The 14,941-nt window shown below is 35.4% G+C and overlaps 1 protein-coding gene across 2 annotated transcripts in view; it reads left to right on the top strand.

Annotated features, from left to right (window-relative positions):
• Positions 1-14,941, top strand: part of DMD (dystrophin) — a 1,194,940-nt gene that overhangs the window by 791,422 nt on the left and 388,577 nt on the right. For both annotated transcript variants that reach the window (XM_086469458.1, XM_086469399.1), the window contains one exon: positions 5,703-5,867. In XM_086469458.1, coding sequence (XP_086325584.1) covers positions 5,703-5,867 — 165 coding nt within the window. The remainder of the gene's footprint in view (positions 1-5,702; positions 5,868-14,941) is intronic.

Below are 14,941 nucleotides of genomic sequence, written 5' to 3'. Positions count from 1 at the left end.
TTCATACAGAAAGCTATACGTCCTTCATTTTTCACTATGCAAACAATTATGGATTTTTTTCAAACCTGACACTACCAGTTAACCTATTGTCATGGTTTAACCCCATCCGGTAATGAAGCATCATGCAGCTGCTTGCTCGCTCCTCCCCCCCTGCCCCCCAGTGGGATGAGGAGAATTGAAAAAAAATTAAAACTCGTGGGCTGAGATAAGAACAGTTTAATAATTGAAATAAAATATAGTAATAATTATAATAGTTGTAGTGAAAAGGAATATAACATAAAGAGAGAGAAAAAAAAACCTGAGAAAAGACAGGTGATGCAAAACGAAATTGCTCATCACCTGCTGACCAATGCACAGCCAGTCCCCAAGCAGCAATTTGCTCCCCCCCCCGCCCCCCCCACCCCCGCCCCAGTCAACCCATCCTAGTTTCCATACGGAGCACGACATCCTATGATATGGAATATCCCTTTGGCCAGTTTGGATCAGCTGTCCTGGCCGTGCTCCCTCCCAGCTTCTGGTGCTCCTGCTTGCTGGCAGAGCACGGGAACCTGAAAAATCCCTGACTTAGGATAAGCACTACTCAGAAACAACTACAACATCAGTGTGCTGTCAACAGTGTTCTCACACTAAATCCAAAACACAGCACTGTGCCACCTACCAGGAAGAAAATTAACTCTATCCCAGCCAAAACCAGGACCCCTATATTAGAAGCGCACTTTATGGAAGTGCTTTATATGTCAGAGGGACTCTCCCAAGCCAGGAGTATAAGAAAAACATTGTTAACAATCTTCACAGATACCCCACAATGTACTTTTTCTTGTATTCATTGCATTTTGTTATAATTTATTGTATTATGCATATCAAGAAAGCTAAATTTTAATCCACTGTCAGATTCATCAAAATAAGTTCCGTTTATAAGTTTGGCTCTGTTGTTGAGAGGTTGGTGAGACTGCTAGAAAGAGAAAGGGGTATCTTACCTAATATTGTGGAAAAAAAACCCAAATTTCCACTGATGTTAAAATGTCATGGTTTAGGATTTTTCTCTCCACTCACCATTAGGAAAATTCTCCATATTTCTTTTTGACAGATGACATGTTGTGGAGACGCATCTCCTCATCTACATTCCCAAGCAGCTGATTAATATCTGCATTATCTTGTCTTTGGTTATTTCAGGTAAATAGAAAATGACCTTGACACTGACTTGTGAGAGAAAATGGAAATATTCAAAATCAAACATTGGTCACCTATATATATAACGTATGCAAGTCATTTCAGTGGCTTTCCTTACTTTTATTGGGTGGCAGCTGCTGATAATGATAGTGATGCCTTACTAGTAATATAATTTATCAAGTTCATTCATTTGCAGTAACATTTCTGACCTCTGAAAAACTATTCCCTATTGTTCGTTCTTTCTTTCTTACTGTATCTACTTAATTAGTTTCATCTTTTTCATTTTGAGCGTTGTTCCTGAATTACAGGGTTGAACCATAACTTTGCAACTATTATTTTAACTGAAACTGCTTGAATTGAATCTGTTTTCTGGATACTTATAAGGAATTAAGCAGAACAGGGACACAGAATATGATTTTCCATCAGTTGACATACTTTATACAACTTCTTCCTCCCTTCTTACTACTAATTATAAGAATTGATTTTCCTTTCCATCTTCTCAGCACTAATTCATCCCATAGTGCATGCACACACCTATGTGTATAGACTGAAAAAAACCTATCTAAAGTTAAAGTAGAAAATAGCACTCCAGTGGTGGTGGAAAACTGGAGTGTGTGAAACGACCAAGGAGATCTATACTGCTAAGCTGAGCACCGAAGCAATCAGATTGGGATGGGGATGGAAAAAAACATAACAGTGTATCATTTGGGCTTCTTGTGAAGGAAGATCATCTGAAACATGAAGTTTAGATGGAACAGAAACAAGCAATGCAAGTAACTTTAGAATTCATAAGGAAAAGAAATGAAAATATTCAGATAAAGATCGAGACCTTGAAAATATGCAATTATTCAAATTTCACAGAGTATTCTCATGTTTTTAGAGATGTTATCGTTTCTATGCTGGTTATTTATTTGGGGTTTTTTAGTACTTTAATGAAAGAGAAAAAAATGGAGTACATAAATAAGTGGGAAATGGTCTGATAGTTTAAGATTAGAATAAAATTAAATGTTGTGAAGAAGAGTGTCAGTTGGCAAAGTTAGGTTCTACTGTTTCCCAATTTAGAGCTTAAATCTTTTGTATTATTCTGTTACTAAGCTTCCAATTAATCTAACTTAATTAACACTTGAACTAAAGTACAAAATTTTAGATGCATCACATGCTTTCAGACTAATGTTTTGACACATTGAAATTATGTAGTCCTTTGATGTCGAAATCAGAATTTTTTCTTTGAAGGAATAATCCATATTTCTCTTGTCCTTTGCACTTGCAAATTTATTTTTTCCCTTTGGTTGCAAACCAAGGTATGTGTTCAGTGTTGATCCACTGCCAAATAAGGCAAAGTTGAAAATACTTCAATTGTGTGCAAAGGGCTAAGCTAGATTTTTAGAAAGATGTTCCAATGGAAGTTGTCCTTTCTTCAGTTTTTTCTTTTGCACTCTGTCTTACTTGCCAGTCTCAATACATTCTTAATCAGGCCTGTGTTCAGTCTTAGGCACATCTAGGGGAAAACATTGCACATGCTTGTCCTGTTTTTACTTTTCTGTAGCTGTTGCCTTATGGTCACTGTTCCTGTTGATCTTCCCCCTTAGAAAAGGACATCAGCCCTCCTCTGATAAAACCTGACAGTCTTTCTTAAATAGGAGGGAAAGAGATAAGATACCAAAGGCATTGAAACTGAGTAGGCACTGGATGGTTACCCTGAGATGACAAATGAATAAAAGGAGGATGAGGGAGGAAGGGGGCCAAAAGCAAAAATGTAGAAAAGAGAATCAGAGTGGGACAGTAGCCATTGCTCACTCATCCCTGGAGGCATACAAAAACTCGTAGAGAGTCCCCAAAGCTGCAAGGGAGTGGGACGGCTAGCTGTAGGTCCCACCAGCATCAGAATCCCACCTCAGGGGTGGAACTCCTAGAACTGTGAATAGCAAGCTTGAAAGACTGAGTAAAAAGGTAGGGAAGATTCTGGAGTGCCCCATATCCTTGTGTACAACTTTGCCACAGAAAGGGCATAAATCTGGACACCCAGTCATCATGTCCATGTCCATTACTCCATGGAGGTTTTCCCAGATTATGCTTCTGGTGAGCTGCAGAATTAGCTCAGGAAACAAGCTGCCCCCCAAGAGAGAGTCTGCAGCAGTATCTTGGCAGGCTTGTAATTATCTTAAATACATCAGGCTCTAATTTGATTAGCCAGCTTGACAGTTTGATGCCAGGGCTTTAAAAAAAATTTAAAAAAAAAAAAAAATTAAAAAAAAGGGCAAGCAAATGAAATCCCTGAGATCCAGAATGTAAGAATCTGATTCCCACACAGTGGTATGTAACATGTTACCTAGATCTTATTGTATGCTTATCCGTGTTTCTTTGTAATGCTAAACTGAGTTTGAGTCCTTTATTTATTTATTTACTCTGATTCTTTTCATCTCTATGGTAAAAGTAGATGACATTAAATTTCTGTATAGAATTACCTGATTCATATTGACCTGGGCTTCTTTTTAATTTTTATATTAAAATATTATGATCCTATGTTTGTGCTATAATTTTAGAGCAGGAACCAGCTTGTAAGAAGAGGCTGCATTTACTTAGATTGCAATTTACCCCCTACTATAGGTGGGATTTATTTTGCTTTTTATGTGATTCCATCTTGTGATAGATGCAATATGCTTGAACAATGTTGATTGGAAGCAGGTTAATTTAAATTTCAGTTCTTCAGATGTCAGCTTGGATTTTTATCTGCCTATGATTACCTACTTACTTTCGGTAGTATTTCAGTGGAATTTGTTTACATTAATTCTAAAGCTACTAGACATTGGAGATTAACATTCAAAAGTTGTAAGAAAGATGAAAGTAATCTTCTGTGAAATCAGGCCAAGGTCTGCATAGATACTGAGTTAACACATAAGGGAAATGAATGCATTTTTAATTGTTTTCTTTCATATCTTGGGCCTTTCTGGAAAAGCAGATTTTTTGATTATATTTGACAAGATTAGGAAGATAGAAAAAGTAATTTGACTCATGCGTCAATTTTTATTAAATAGCATATTATGGGGTGGCTATAGTGAAAAATAGAGATAATTTAACATATGGCAAATCAACTTCTTCAATTACAAATCTCACTGAAGTATTGTCTAATAAATCATATGCAGAGTATAAGTAGAAGGGTTATTTTAGTACCAACAAATCAGTATTTTCAAACCAAATGTGTAAAGAAATGTACACATCATGAGATGTGTTCTTCCCATTCACTCAGCTGGTGGTTGATTTATATTGGTTTGGTTTATTTTTTTCCTTTTACTAACCTTCATGGCTTTCATGTCTCTGAGTTTAGATTTATTGTCTTCCATAAAATACCATCATTAGGGATTAGAAGGCAGTACACAGCAGTAATACCAGTGTAGCCAGGCAATATTATACCAATGATTCCGCTAATGCTCTTTAACTTCACAGGGAATTTATATTTTATTGTGTGTATCAAAACTCGTGTTTTGCTACTTTTAAGTGGGTTGCTTTAGTAAAAATATGTGCTTGAAACCAATGAACACTGTGAAACCTAATTTTTCTTGATATGGAAAACTAACCATACTTTGTGGCTGATTTTATTAATTAACAGCAATTGTTTCTTATTTCTACCCAGGCCCTATATTTGCTGTTGTGAATTATTTTTTTTTAAAGTACAGATTGTTTCTCCCCTAGTATACGTTTGTAATGTTGCCCATTGCGTAATATGGTGACACTTCACCTCTCCAGCTATGGAAAACAGTCTGGGACGGACAGCATGGATCTCTGTGTTAGTTTATTTATTTCCAACCTGTTCATATATTTACCACAAGTGCTTCAGTGCTGTTAGATTTCAACTATGCCATTCACTGATTCTTAATTTCTAATATTGGCACAGAAGAATGTGTTTAGTTAAAAATCTGACTGCTTTGAATGCAAGTCAGAGAACCGAGTGGCCCAATCAGTATTGATGATAATACTTCATAATTTTTCTTCTGTGTATGTGTCTGCTCATGCATATTTGAACTCAACTGGCAAATCTAAACACTTTGTAAGAAAGCACATGCTTATAAAAATATGTAGATTTAGGAGGTCAAGAAAGGTTAGACATTCAAATGATCATATTTTCACTCTTATTTTTCCTGATTAAAACCTGACCTTTAAAATAGTTTCATAAACTTAGATAATAGATTTTTTTTACCGAAAAAATGAGAAGCCTGCTCCTGGGGTTTGTTTTTTTGTGTATGTGATTTTTGGGTTTTGTTTTTGTTTTTTCTTGTTGTGTTCTGGTTTGGGATTTTTATTTGTTTGGTGGGTTTTTTTGTGGTTTTGTTTGTTTGGTTGCTTTTTTTTTTTATGAAAGAGTGCATTTTGACTGACTTGAAAGATACTACCATAATAATTTCGGTGGGTCTACTCTTCCCTTCTTCTTACCAGTGTATAAAACTTGTATTTTAACAATATGTGTGTAGTGTTAAATTGGTTTATGTTACTTTTTTTTTCCCACCAAAAAACCTAGCTTCTGGTATTTTTTTCAGGTGTCCAAAGATCTTCCAGAGAAACAAAAAGAAATAGAGATTCTGCTAAAGGATTTCATCGAACTTGATCAACAGCTAAATCAGGTGATATTGTGGGTAACGCCTGTCAAGAACCAGCTGGAGCTTTATAACAAAGTGGGTCAGCCAGGAGCTTTTGATATTAAGGTAAATTTTCTTCCATTTAAAAAAAAAAATAGTGGTCAAAAAATCAGTTTCAGCATTAGCTGTGTAGTTTATATTAACAATATAGCTTTGAGACAGAAGTCAGCAATAGTCCTCAGAACTTCAAAGTTCTGTGAATTAAGTTCTATGAATTATGCTTTTGCATTAGATGGTTTCTGGTGATAGGGCAGTTTAGAATCAATGGTTCCAAGGTGAAATATAAATATATTCTATTATTTTTGCCATATCATATATGTGAAACAATAGCCCCAAAAGTTAATACATCAAATTTTAGTACAAAGTGAACTAAAATTCAGAATATCAGTGTTGGACCATTTAAGCTATTTCATTCATGAAAATCAGAATAGTTAGGGCCATATCATGAGTCTCCTATTGCAAGGAAAGATATCTAACTGCACAGGTAACGTTCCAGTAATCTATAAAACTGATTGTCTAGTAATTGTGAGCAAAATATTTGTAATCTGATCCTTGATATGTATTTAGGTATAAAAAAAAATGCCTGTATATGGGTTGGGTGAGGCCAAAGAAATTAAGGATGAAAGTACTGATTAGAATAAGCTGGCCTGCTAGGTGTATACTTAGATCTTTTGGCCTTGAATTTTGTCTATGCATATATGAGCTTATCTTCACATAAACTGGGGAAATATTTAAAATGCAAGACTTATTGAAATTGATGAAATTTCTTAGGTTTAAAGTATCTGCGTCTTGTTCACTTAGATAACGATTAAACAGAAGACACTGAGTTTTATATTGATTTTGATGATGTAATTTTCAGTGAGAAAAGAAAAAATTAAATATTTAGAATTTTCTTGCCTTGCTTGAAGTGGAATAATGCCTGCTTCTGAAGATGTGTGATTTTGCTGAGCATGTTTATTAAATTAGCTTTAACTTAGTTTCTTTTAAGGAAATGTTTTAATGTGAAAACACTTTTTATGTCATACAATCACATTATATTAAACAATGAATCTCAAGTCCTGTTGCAGTCTTGTAATTGACAGGATGAGTTCAGCAATGACATTCATTTCCTTTTTAAAAGATAAAATTAGTATAGCTCTTTGTGTATGTCTGTATATATACTGAATGAGTGATCAAATTTTGCTTTCAAGAAAACGATCTATCCTTATTTCCTGTATTTTTAACAAAAATTTTTAAATGATTCATCCATTTTTTCTTAGTTTTCCATTCTGTTTCCTTTATTTCTAAAATGATTCCACTGTTAAATTTTATATAATACAGAAGCAGGGCTAAATTGCTGCAAATTATAAGAGTATTGCTCTTCACACTGCTTGTGAAAGAAATGTTCTGTTTGGCTCTTTCAGTCATCTTATGATGATGTGACAGGAATATTTCTGAAAAACTCTTGAAAGAATAGAAAAAAAATAAAGAACATCTGTAGTCCTGAAGTGGTGGGATGAAATGCCATATGTATGGGGAAGTGGGACAACAATGAAAAGCTCCAAAGAAAGGCAAATGAACTTTCTGTGAAAGACTCTACCACATTTCTTTCATGGATAAATTTAGATCACTTAGATATAAAGCTTGACCAATTGTGATTGTGGATGAAACAACTAGTTGTTTATACCATTGTAAGAGCTGTAAGCATATGAAGCATGTTAGCTTTTATCTACATGTTATCTATCCGGATTGCCTTTAAAAGACATAGATTTCACATCTTAAAATGTTGTTGATTGATGGTTTACCTGGACTGTAATTTTCTTCAAGGACAGAATCTCTTATATTAAAAACTCTTTATTATTGAAGGCAAATGGGATTCTTATAATTTCTTAAGGTTAAGAATAAGCATAATGAGAGTTTTGAGGCTGTTAATCATGACAAAACACACAGCAAAAATGAATAGATTTAATTCAGCAAGGCAGCCTATTTGTGGCAATATTCAATTTTATACTCAAATTTAAATGCGTATTTCAGACCCATGCTAAAATGCTGTCCTGCACTGGTCAAGTATGTGCATACATATGCTTTCAAATAACTGTTGACATGATTATATTTATGTGTTTTTTTAAATTACTATCCTGCATAGCTAATGCTACCTGTAAAAAGTAAGGACACCTGCATGATTACCTATGGAAGGGATGTATTCAACAAAGTCTTTTGCTCTGTTCTTCCCAAATACTGTGTAAATATTCAACATTTGTGCTACCACCATTTTAATTCCTTCCCCAATGTCCAGAGAACATTAAAGTATCTTCTATAGGATTTAATAACTTATTTTTTTCAGAAACAAGCGTGACTCTGATGATTACCTTGTAGAACAAAAAGGTTATTGTTAATATTCTTAGAAAAGAGGCAGGATGAGGAATTTTACAAAGAACCTTTCTGGATATTCTAAAAACCCGGAAGGTATGAAGAAGAGGTTTAAAACTGGCAATCAAACTTGTGAATATAGCCCTTGAGTGAAAAACCCAGGCTCATGTATGTCCTCAGTAAAACCAGACCATTTTTATTATAGGATTTGACAAAATGGCTTACAAATTTTAATTTTAATTTCAATTGGGACATTGTTTTTTATGAAACGTCTGACAATTCTGTTTTTCATATTGTTACTAAGCCTGCAAGGTAATGTTCTCCTTGCTTCTCAGCCATTAAGTCCTCCTTATCTCTTTTGCTTTTTAAGTTATTTATTTAGGAAATGAGTTCTTTAACGTGAGTGGCAAAGATTTGGGTATAGATTTTAAGTTCTATAAGGATATTCAATTCTAAAAGCCACAAATTATTGAGTGTTAGAAATTTTCTGGCCTCAGAAGCAGGTGGAAATCAGTGACGGTAGGAACAAGTAGGATGGGACAGGTAAGAGAGAAAGAGGATGGGTATATCTGTTTGGTTTAAATTAATGCATAGGGTGTCTTCAACGAGTTAGCAATCTTGTATTAAGATAATATGCCTGTTTTAAAGCAAATTTCTTGCATTTTTACTTAACTGTAGCAAATTTCAGTTACAGAAATATGTAGTAAATGAAATTAAAACGTGATATACTAACCAAAGTGCATGTAAAACACTAATTAGAATTATTCTGACAGAGTTTTCGAAAATATGGTGATTTATTTCTCTCAAAACTGTAGTAACCTTTACTTTTGGTATGCAGTTATAACCTGATAACAAACATCACAGTTTCCTCCATAAATCAAGGGGTATAATAAATGCATGTCCTTATCAGATGACCTAATTCAACCTTTTAAATAATACTGATAGATATAATTCATGCATAAAAATATATATAAAGGAGAATGTCCGTGAATGTCACTTGCACAATTCATACTGATAACTTGCAATCTCCGTGAATCAATACTGATTTAAAAGCTCATATGTTTTTTCCACTTGGGCAAATATCAACTATTTAAAATAGGCAAGAAGTCACTTAAATTTACACTTACTTAGAAGAAAGGTGAAATAAAAGCACGAGCAGTATTAACCTTTAATGGTGGCACAAAAGCAATTCTATGAGAGTAGCAAAGGTGCACTCAAAGGAGAAATTATTACACATCACAAAACAGTAAGACTTTTAAGACCCAAATATATAATTGGGCTTGGTGACAGGTAAAGAGATTAAAATTCCTCCAATAGCTCTTAAGACTACATCTGTATTAGTGAACAAAACATCTGGATTATTTTTTGGCCTAGAGGTCAACTGATGCAGCACAATTTACAGCCTTTCAGCAGCACTCTTACCCTCCAAAGAAGACAGGTGAATCCAGACTGCCTGTTGCTGCACCTGTGGCTCATGCTAACCCCTGGCCATGCCTGGGCACTGTCTCAGACAGCACAGTTTGGCCCATGCCAGAAGCAACACTCCCAGTTTAATGGGATGGGTAGTCACACTGCAGAGATTGAGCATATGCCCTCTCCCCGTATAGTTCATTAATCCTAGCACCACATAAAAATTCAGGAAAGGATAAAAACTAGTTTTATGAAAGGGAGAGGTTCAGTGTCACTGGCATCATTCATTTTCTGTGTCATTTCACTGGGTCATGCAGTCCCTTTCTGCTTTCAGGTCATAGCTCTATGGATCTGGGTGAGCTTGACCCAGGGCGCTGACTGTGTGCTTCCATGCAGCATGTGGTTATGGACGTGATAGCACTCACTCTTGGGGCAATAGGACCACTAATAATGCTCAAGTCTTTCATTTAGCAGTTGTGGTCTCTTATGCCTCTGCCCTCATACATACCCTTGGAATGCTGAATCCAGACTGGTACTGCCATCGACTGTAATTATGTCCAACCAATGCTCTGCAGCCTACTTACATCTTGGATTTCAAAATCCAAAGTGGTTTGTTTCCCTTGCATTAGCACAGGATGACATAGTGCATGTTCTTGCCCAGTGTGATATAATCACTTTTTAAAGACTATAATTTATTAACCCTTTATTAGAGAGGCATTTGCAGGTTAATAATTACATAGCATCATATCAGCCTCCTCCAGCCCTACAAAATATTTCCAGATGTTTAATATCAGTTGTTTTCTAGACTTGTACCCAGAGTTTAGTACAAAAGTAGATAGTGGAACAGGCTCCTTTCTATTTCACTGTGATGCAATTAGGAAACAGCAGATGAGAAGTTGCAGACATAAAGAAATGGGACAAGTCCAGCATGTTCATTGGTTACCTTGTGGAGTAGGACTTTGGCCCCTAGTAGTCCTACAATCTCTGGAATGCTTTGTGTCGTTTGAGGCTTTGGGCAACATCTTAACTTCTAAAGTGTATATATATATATATATATATATATATATATATATATCAGTTTAAAAAGCAGAAAAAATGTTAAGAAAAATGTAAACACTATGAAACTGTTGAAACAAAACTTTCTAAAGTTATTCAGTCACAAGAAATATATTGTAATTTATAACAGCAATTACTAGAAAATACATTCCCTGCTGAATCAAAAATTTGGGGTTTTTTTTCACCCCATTCTACTCTCATAGCTCTATGCTTACTTTAAGGAATTGCAGCATGGCTGTAATAGGAGGAAACCCTAATATATTTTATGTCAATATAATTTGTCTTCATAATTTTCTTGACCATAACTTAGAGACTGGAGTGCCACAATGAGAACCCAGGCCTTTAGTTAGGCACCGTAATTTTTAGCGGTGGTTTCCAAAACCTCAAGTAAGCTTTATTAACTCATTTCTCAATAAATAAATAAATGTAGAGCAATGATTCTTTATTCCCAGTGTTGCAAATCTGCAGCGGTAAGAAAAACTTCTCTGCACAAAGTTAGATAAGTAGAGACGTTCTTTATTAACTATGTGCACTGTGTGTACTGGGGACATGGGATCCTTCCCAAAGATGTCCGCCTGCACATTGCAATCAACAAATATTTACATATTAAATTCATACATATTTAGTCTATACAGTGCATATTTAATTTCATCCTCTTGATGACTGGTTCTTCTTTTCTCACTTCTGATGCAAATTAACACGCAGCTTCTGTCATAGTCTTCTACTATTCTCTTTTGAGTAGGTGCTATAATTCGGGTAGGTGGTCCATGAGTTGGAGGTCTCGACCACTCCTCGAATTGACCATGTATGGTCAAGGAACATGTCCTTGGCTCGTAGGCTCTTGGCTCGTACCTGCTTTGGTCATGATTCAAAGATTATACACAATGGGTACCATCATAAATCCGGTCTTGCAGACATCTTGGACTACAACATACTGTCCTTGTTTCTAACCACTAAGAGATTATTGGTTAATGAATACCTTAGGTCTGGAATTTTACAGGAGTATGTTAGCAGCATTGGCAATCCAGATTTTATTTTATATTTGATCATTTATTCCATTTGAGACTTATTTTCCCGATATAATCATTAGTCTCTCCTATTAATATCAGCTGATTAGGTTTCTTGATATTCAAATCAAGATGGGAAAAGTAAGGGGATTTCTAAGCAGTATCCTAAAATCCTAAATCTGGTGATTTCTGCAACACCAGGATTTAAAAAACATCTGTAGAAGTATTTGCTTCACTCATGTTGTTAATCCTTAATTACAGTTTTCTTCAATAAACAGTCAAAGATTTTTTTAAAATTTTAAAAACCTGTCCAAATAAATCAACATTGAAATGCATATTTTCAAGCTACCAATATAAAAAATTAGGACAGTTCTTTTTAAGTGTTGACTTTTTTTTTTTTTTTTACCGCATTGACATAATCTCCCTTCTCAATAATAACGTAATACAGACTGCTCCTGTGAAATACATATGTATATGCATGGGGAAGGCATGAAATTTACATCTATAAGAATCTCTTGACTGTACTGGTGCTTGTGAATGCTGGAACACTCCCAAGTTTGCAATTACCTTCAATGTAGCTTCTCACGCATCTAGAATATATTTCATGTTGTATCTTTTACAGCTCTATGGACTTTTCTAATTTTCCAAGCTAATAGTATGACTTCTCTGTGCACTTGCTGTTTGACCTGGAATTATTCTGATTCTGATAGCTATTTTGCATGATTTAATGTTCGTACTCCTCAGACGTAAATGAAATAATCATGAATTTCCAATTTTACAAAATGATGCGAAGAGAATACTACAATAATTGTCTACATTATAACATAGAAAAAGATTGAAATACTTAACAGTACGGCTGTGTATACAGTGCAGCTTCTGCCAGCTCTGGTGTCTAGTTTATTGGTGTTACAGCCATAGCCATTGGCATAGCCACGTCAGGAGACACCTTCGGTGTAGACATGTCAAAGTTCAGGTCTCTTGTCTTATATGTGTTGGTACTTTTTTACCCACACTTCTCTCAGTACTAGTGACTTGTGGTTAGTGTGAAACCCATTTTGCTGGTCTTGCTTTCAGTTTATGTTGAATGGCAGTTTAGCAGTTTATTCTTTCTTTGTCAATAAAAATCCACAGCTAAAGATGTGCATTTTGTAACTCCTGAGCATTCAAATGTAATGGTTTTGCTGGTTTTGTTTCCACAACCCTTAGTCACATAAGTAAATCTGGATCCTAGGAAGTGATAGCAGCTTTTCGACTGTTAATGCAACCACATCCTCCCAGTGCAAAGCTGAGGTCCTGCAGGATAACATGGATGATACGAGATATTGTCTCTCAGTGAGTGAATTTTGACATAAGGAAGCTTTATTTAGCTTTTTCAAATCTGTCTGGAACCCAATGTAAACAGCACTAGCACCACTTCTGCCTTGCTTGTTCGGCTCCCTGAGGGTAGCCTTGCTTCTTTCAAGCTTGTGGAAGCTTCATGGTATTTTGAGATATATTTCCCGTGGTACTTAGGCAGTTCTTTGGGCTAGAAATATGTGGGGGAGGGGATATTCATCTAACAGCAGCAGATACTAGACTAACAGCAGAGCAAGCTGTGTAGCAGTCACTGAGGTGAAGACATGCACAAACTTCTAATAGGATGGTCTCCACTTTCCTCTTTAATCTAGACATAATTGACAAACATTCTGCCAGGTATTCTTTTTGTCATAAATATTAATAGAAACAAGAGCCCCTAAAACAAGCCCTCATACACTGTTGGAATATTCAAATTTTATATGAAAGACCTGTTAAACAGAAGCATGTACACCTATTGCATGATATATGGCAACCCTGCAGCTGATGTTGAACAGACAACTATTTGTCATCTGTTAGAGATGTGCATAGAATTAGAATAGTTGGTTCGATATAAGATTAGAAGATACTACTCTGGTCATACAGTCAGACCTGCTCTACAAAGTAGTCCTTTCAGTTTTCTGAATTGTTTCCTGCTTGAACTGCAGCACACCTTTCCCAAAAATGAACAAACAAAAATAAGACTGGTTTCTCATTTCCAGATATGGACAGTCATCCGCATCTTGTGGTAAATTACTTCAACAGTTGAGTTAAAAACCTACACATTTTTTCCTGGCTGAGTTTATCTAGCTTCATCTTTCTGTCGCTGCTTTGTTTGTCAAACTAGAGAGACCTCCAATACTGCATTAACAGACAGTAATCAAGTTTTCTCCTAAACTTGTTTGTTCACCATTGGTACTGTTGTTTCAATTTGCGCAAGAAAGCAAATATGGGGTATCTATTTCTAATTAGATAATTAGATAAAAATCTAATCTAGTTCAAAAGACAATTATTGTTGTGGTCAAAGCAATTCTTTTTGTGGCCTGATAATAATGTGGTTATCTTTAATCACAAGCTTGTATTTGCTAAGTCAGCTAATCAGAGTCAAAGTAGGTGTTAAATGTTGCTATTATTGAAGGTATAGTTGCTTCTGCATTGTCTCCTTAATGGAATATTTAAGGACATACATGAGCACTTTAAAATGTATTTATTCTGATCCAGCCATCCAAATTTAATATACTTAAACGTTTTAGGGGTACATTATTCTGAACATGGGGATATAGACTTATACTTTACACTTTGTTGATGCCGTAGGCAAAACTGTTTCAATCTGCAGAGCTCCAGAATTATGGCTAAAGGAAGTTGTTCAAGTACTGACCTTTATTTCCTCCTACTGACTGTTCTGCTGAGATTTGTTTACTTCACCTGAAAGAAAAAGAGTAAGGGGAATCCTGGAAGAGAGGGTAACAAATGGTGCTTCACTAGTTGTTTGGCAGCTTGAGAAAATATCTTCAGAAAGACTAAGCAACTTTTTCCTCTTGATTTCTCTCAATTTTCTTTTCCTCTAAATATTTATTTCCTCATAGTTCTGTTCAATCCCAATTCTATGAATGATAGGGCCCCAAGTAATTGAGAATTTTGATTAGATATTCCCAGACCTTTTGCTTACAGGAAGAACCCCAGAAGGCTTCAAAGAGTTGTTAGGTTCAGAGTCAGGTTTCAGTCTAACAAAACTGGAAGTACAGGGCTTTCTTAAATGTATATAAATCAAAATGACTGGATAAGACAGTCCAGAAATAAAAGCTTTCCTAGTAGAATTGTAACTAAGATAAAATTAAGATTCTGCTATCTGTTGCAGTCAGATTATACATTTTAAATGTTGTCTATGTGACATTTCTGGAATGCTAAGGCTTCAGAAAGTTACTTCAGGTGGGAGTTAAAGGGACAGTCAAAAAACAGAACCACTTACGTCTGACATGTACATGT

Source organism: Leptosomus discolor, chromosome 1, assembly GCF_034619465.1.
Source record: "Leptosomus discolor isolate bLepDis1 chromosome 1, bLepDis1.hap2, whole genome shotgun sequence".
NCBI classification, from domain to species: Eukaryota; Metazoa; Chordata; class Aves; order Leptosomiformes; family Leptosomidae; genus Leptosomus; species Leptosomus discolor.
This window is presented reverse-complemented; position numbering and strand designations above follow the sequence as displayed.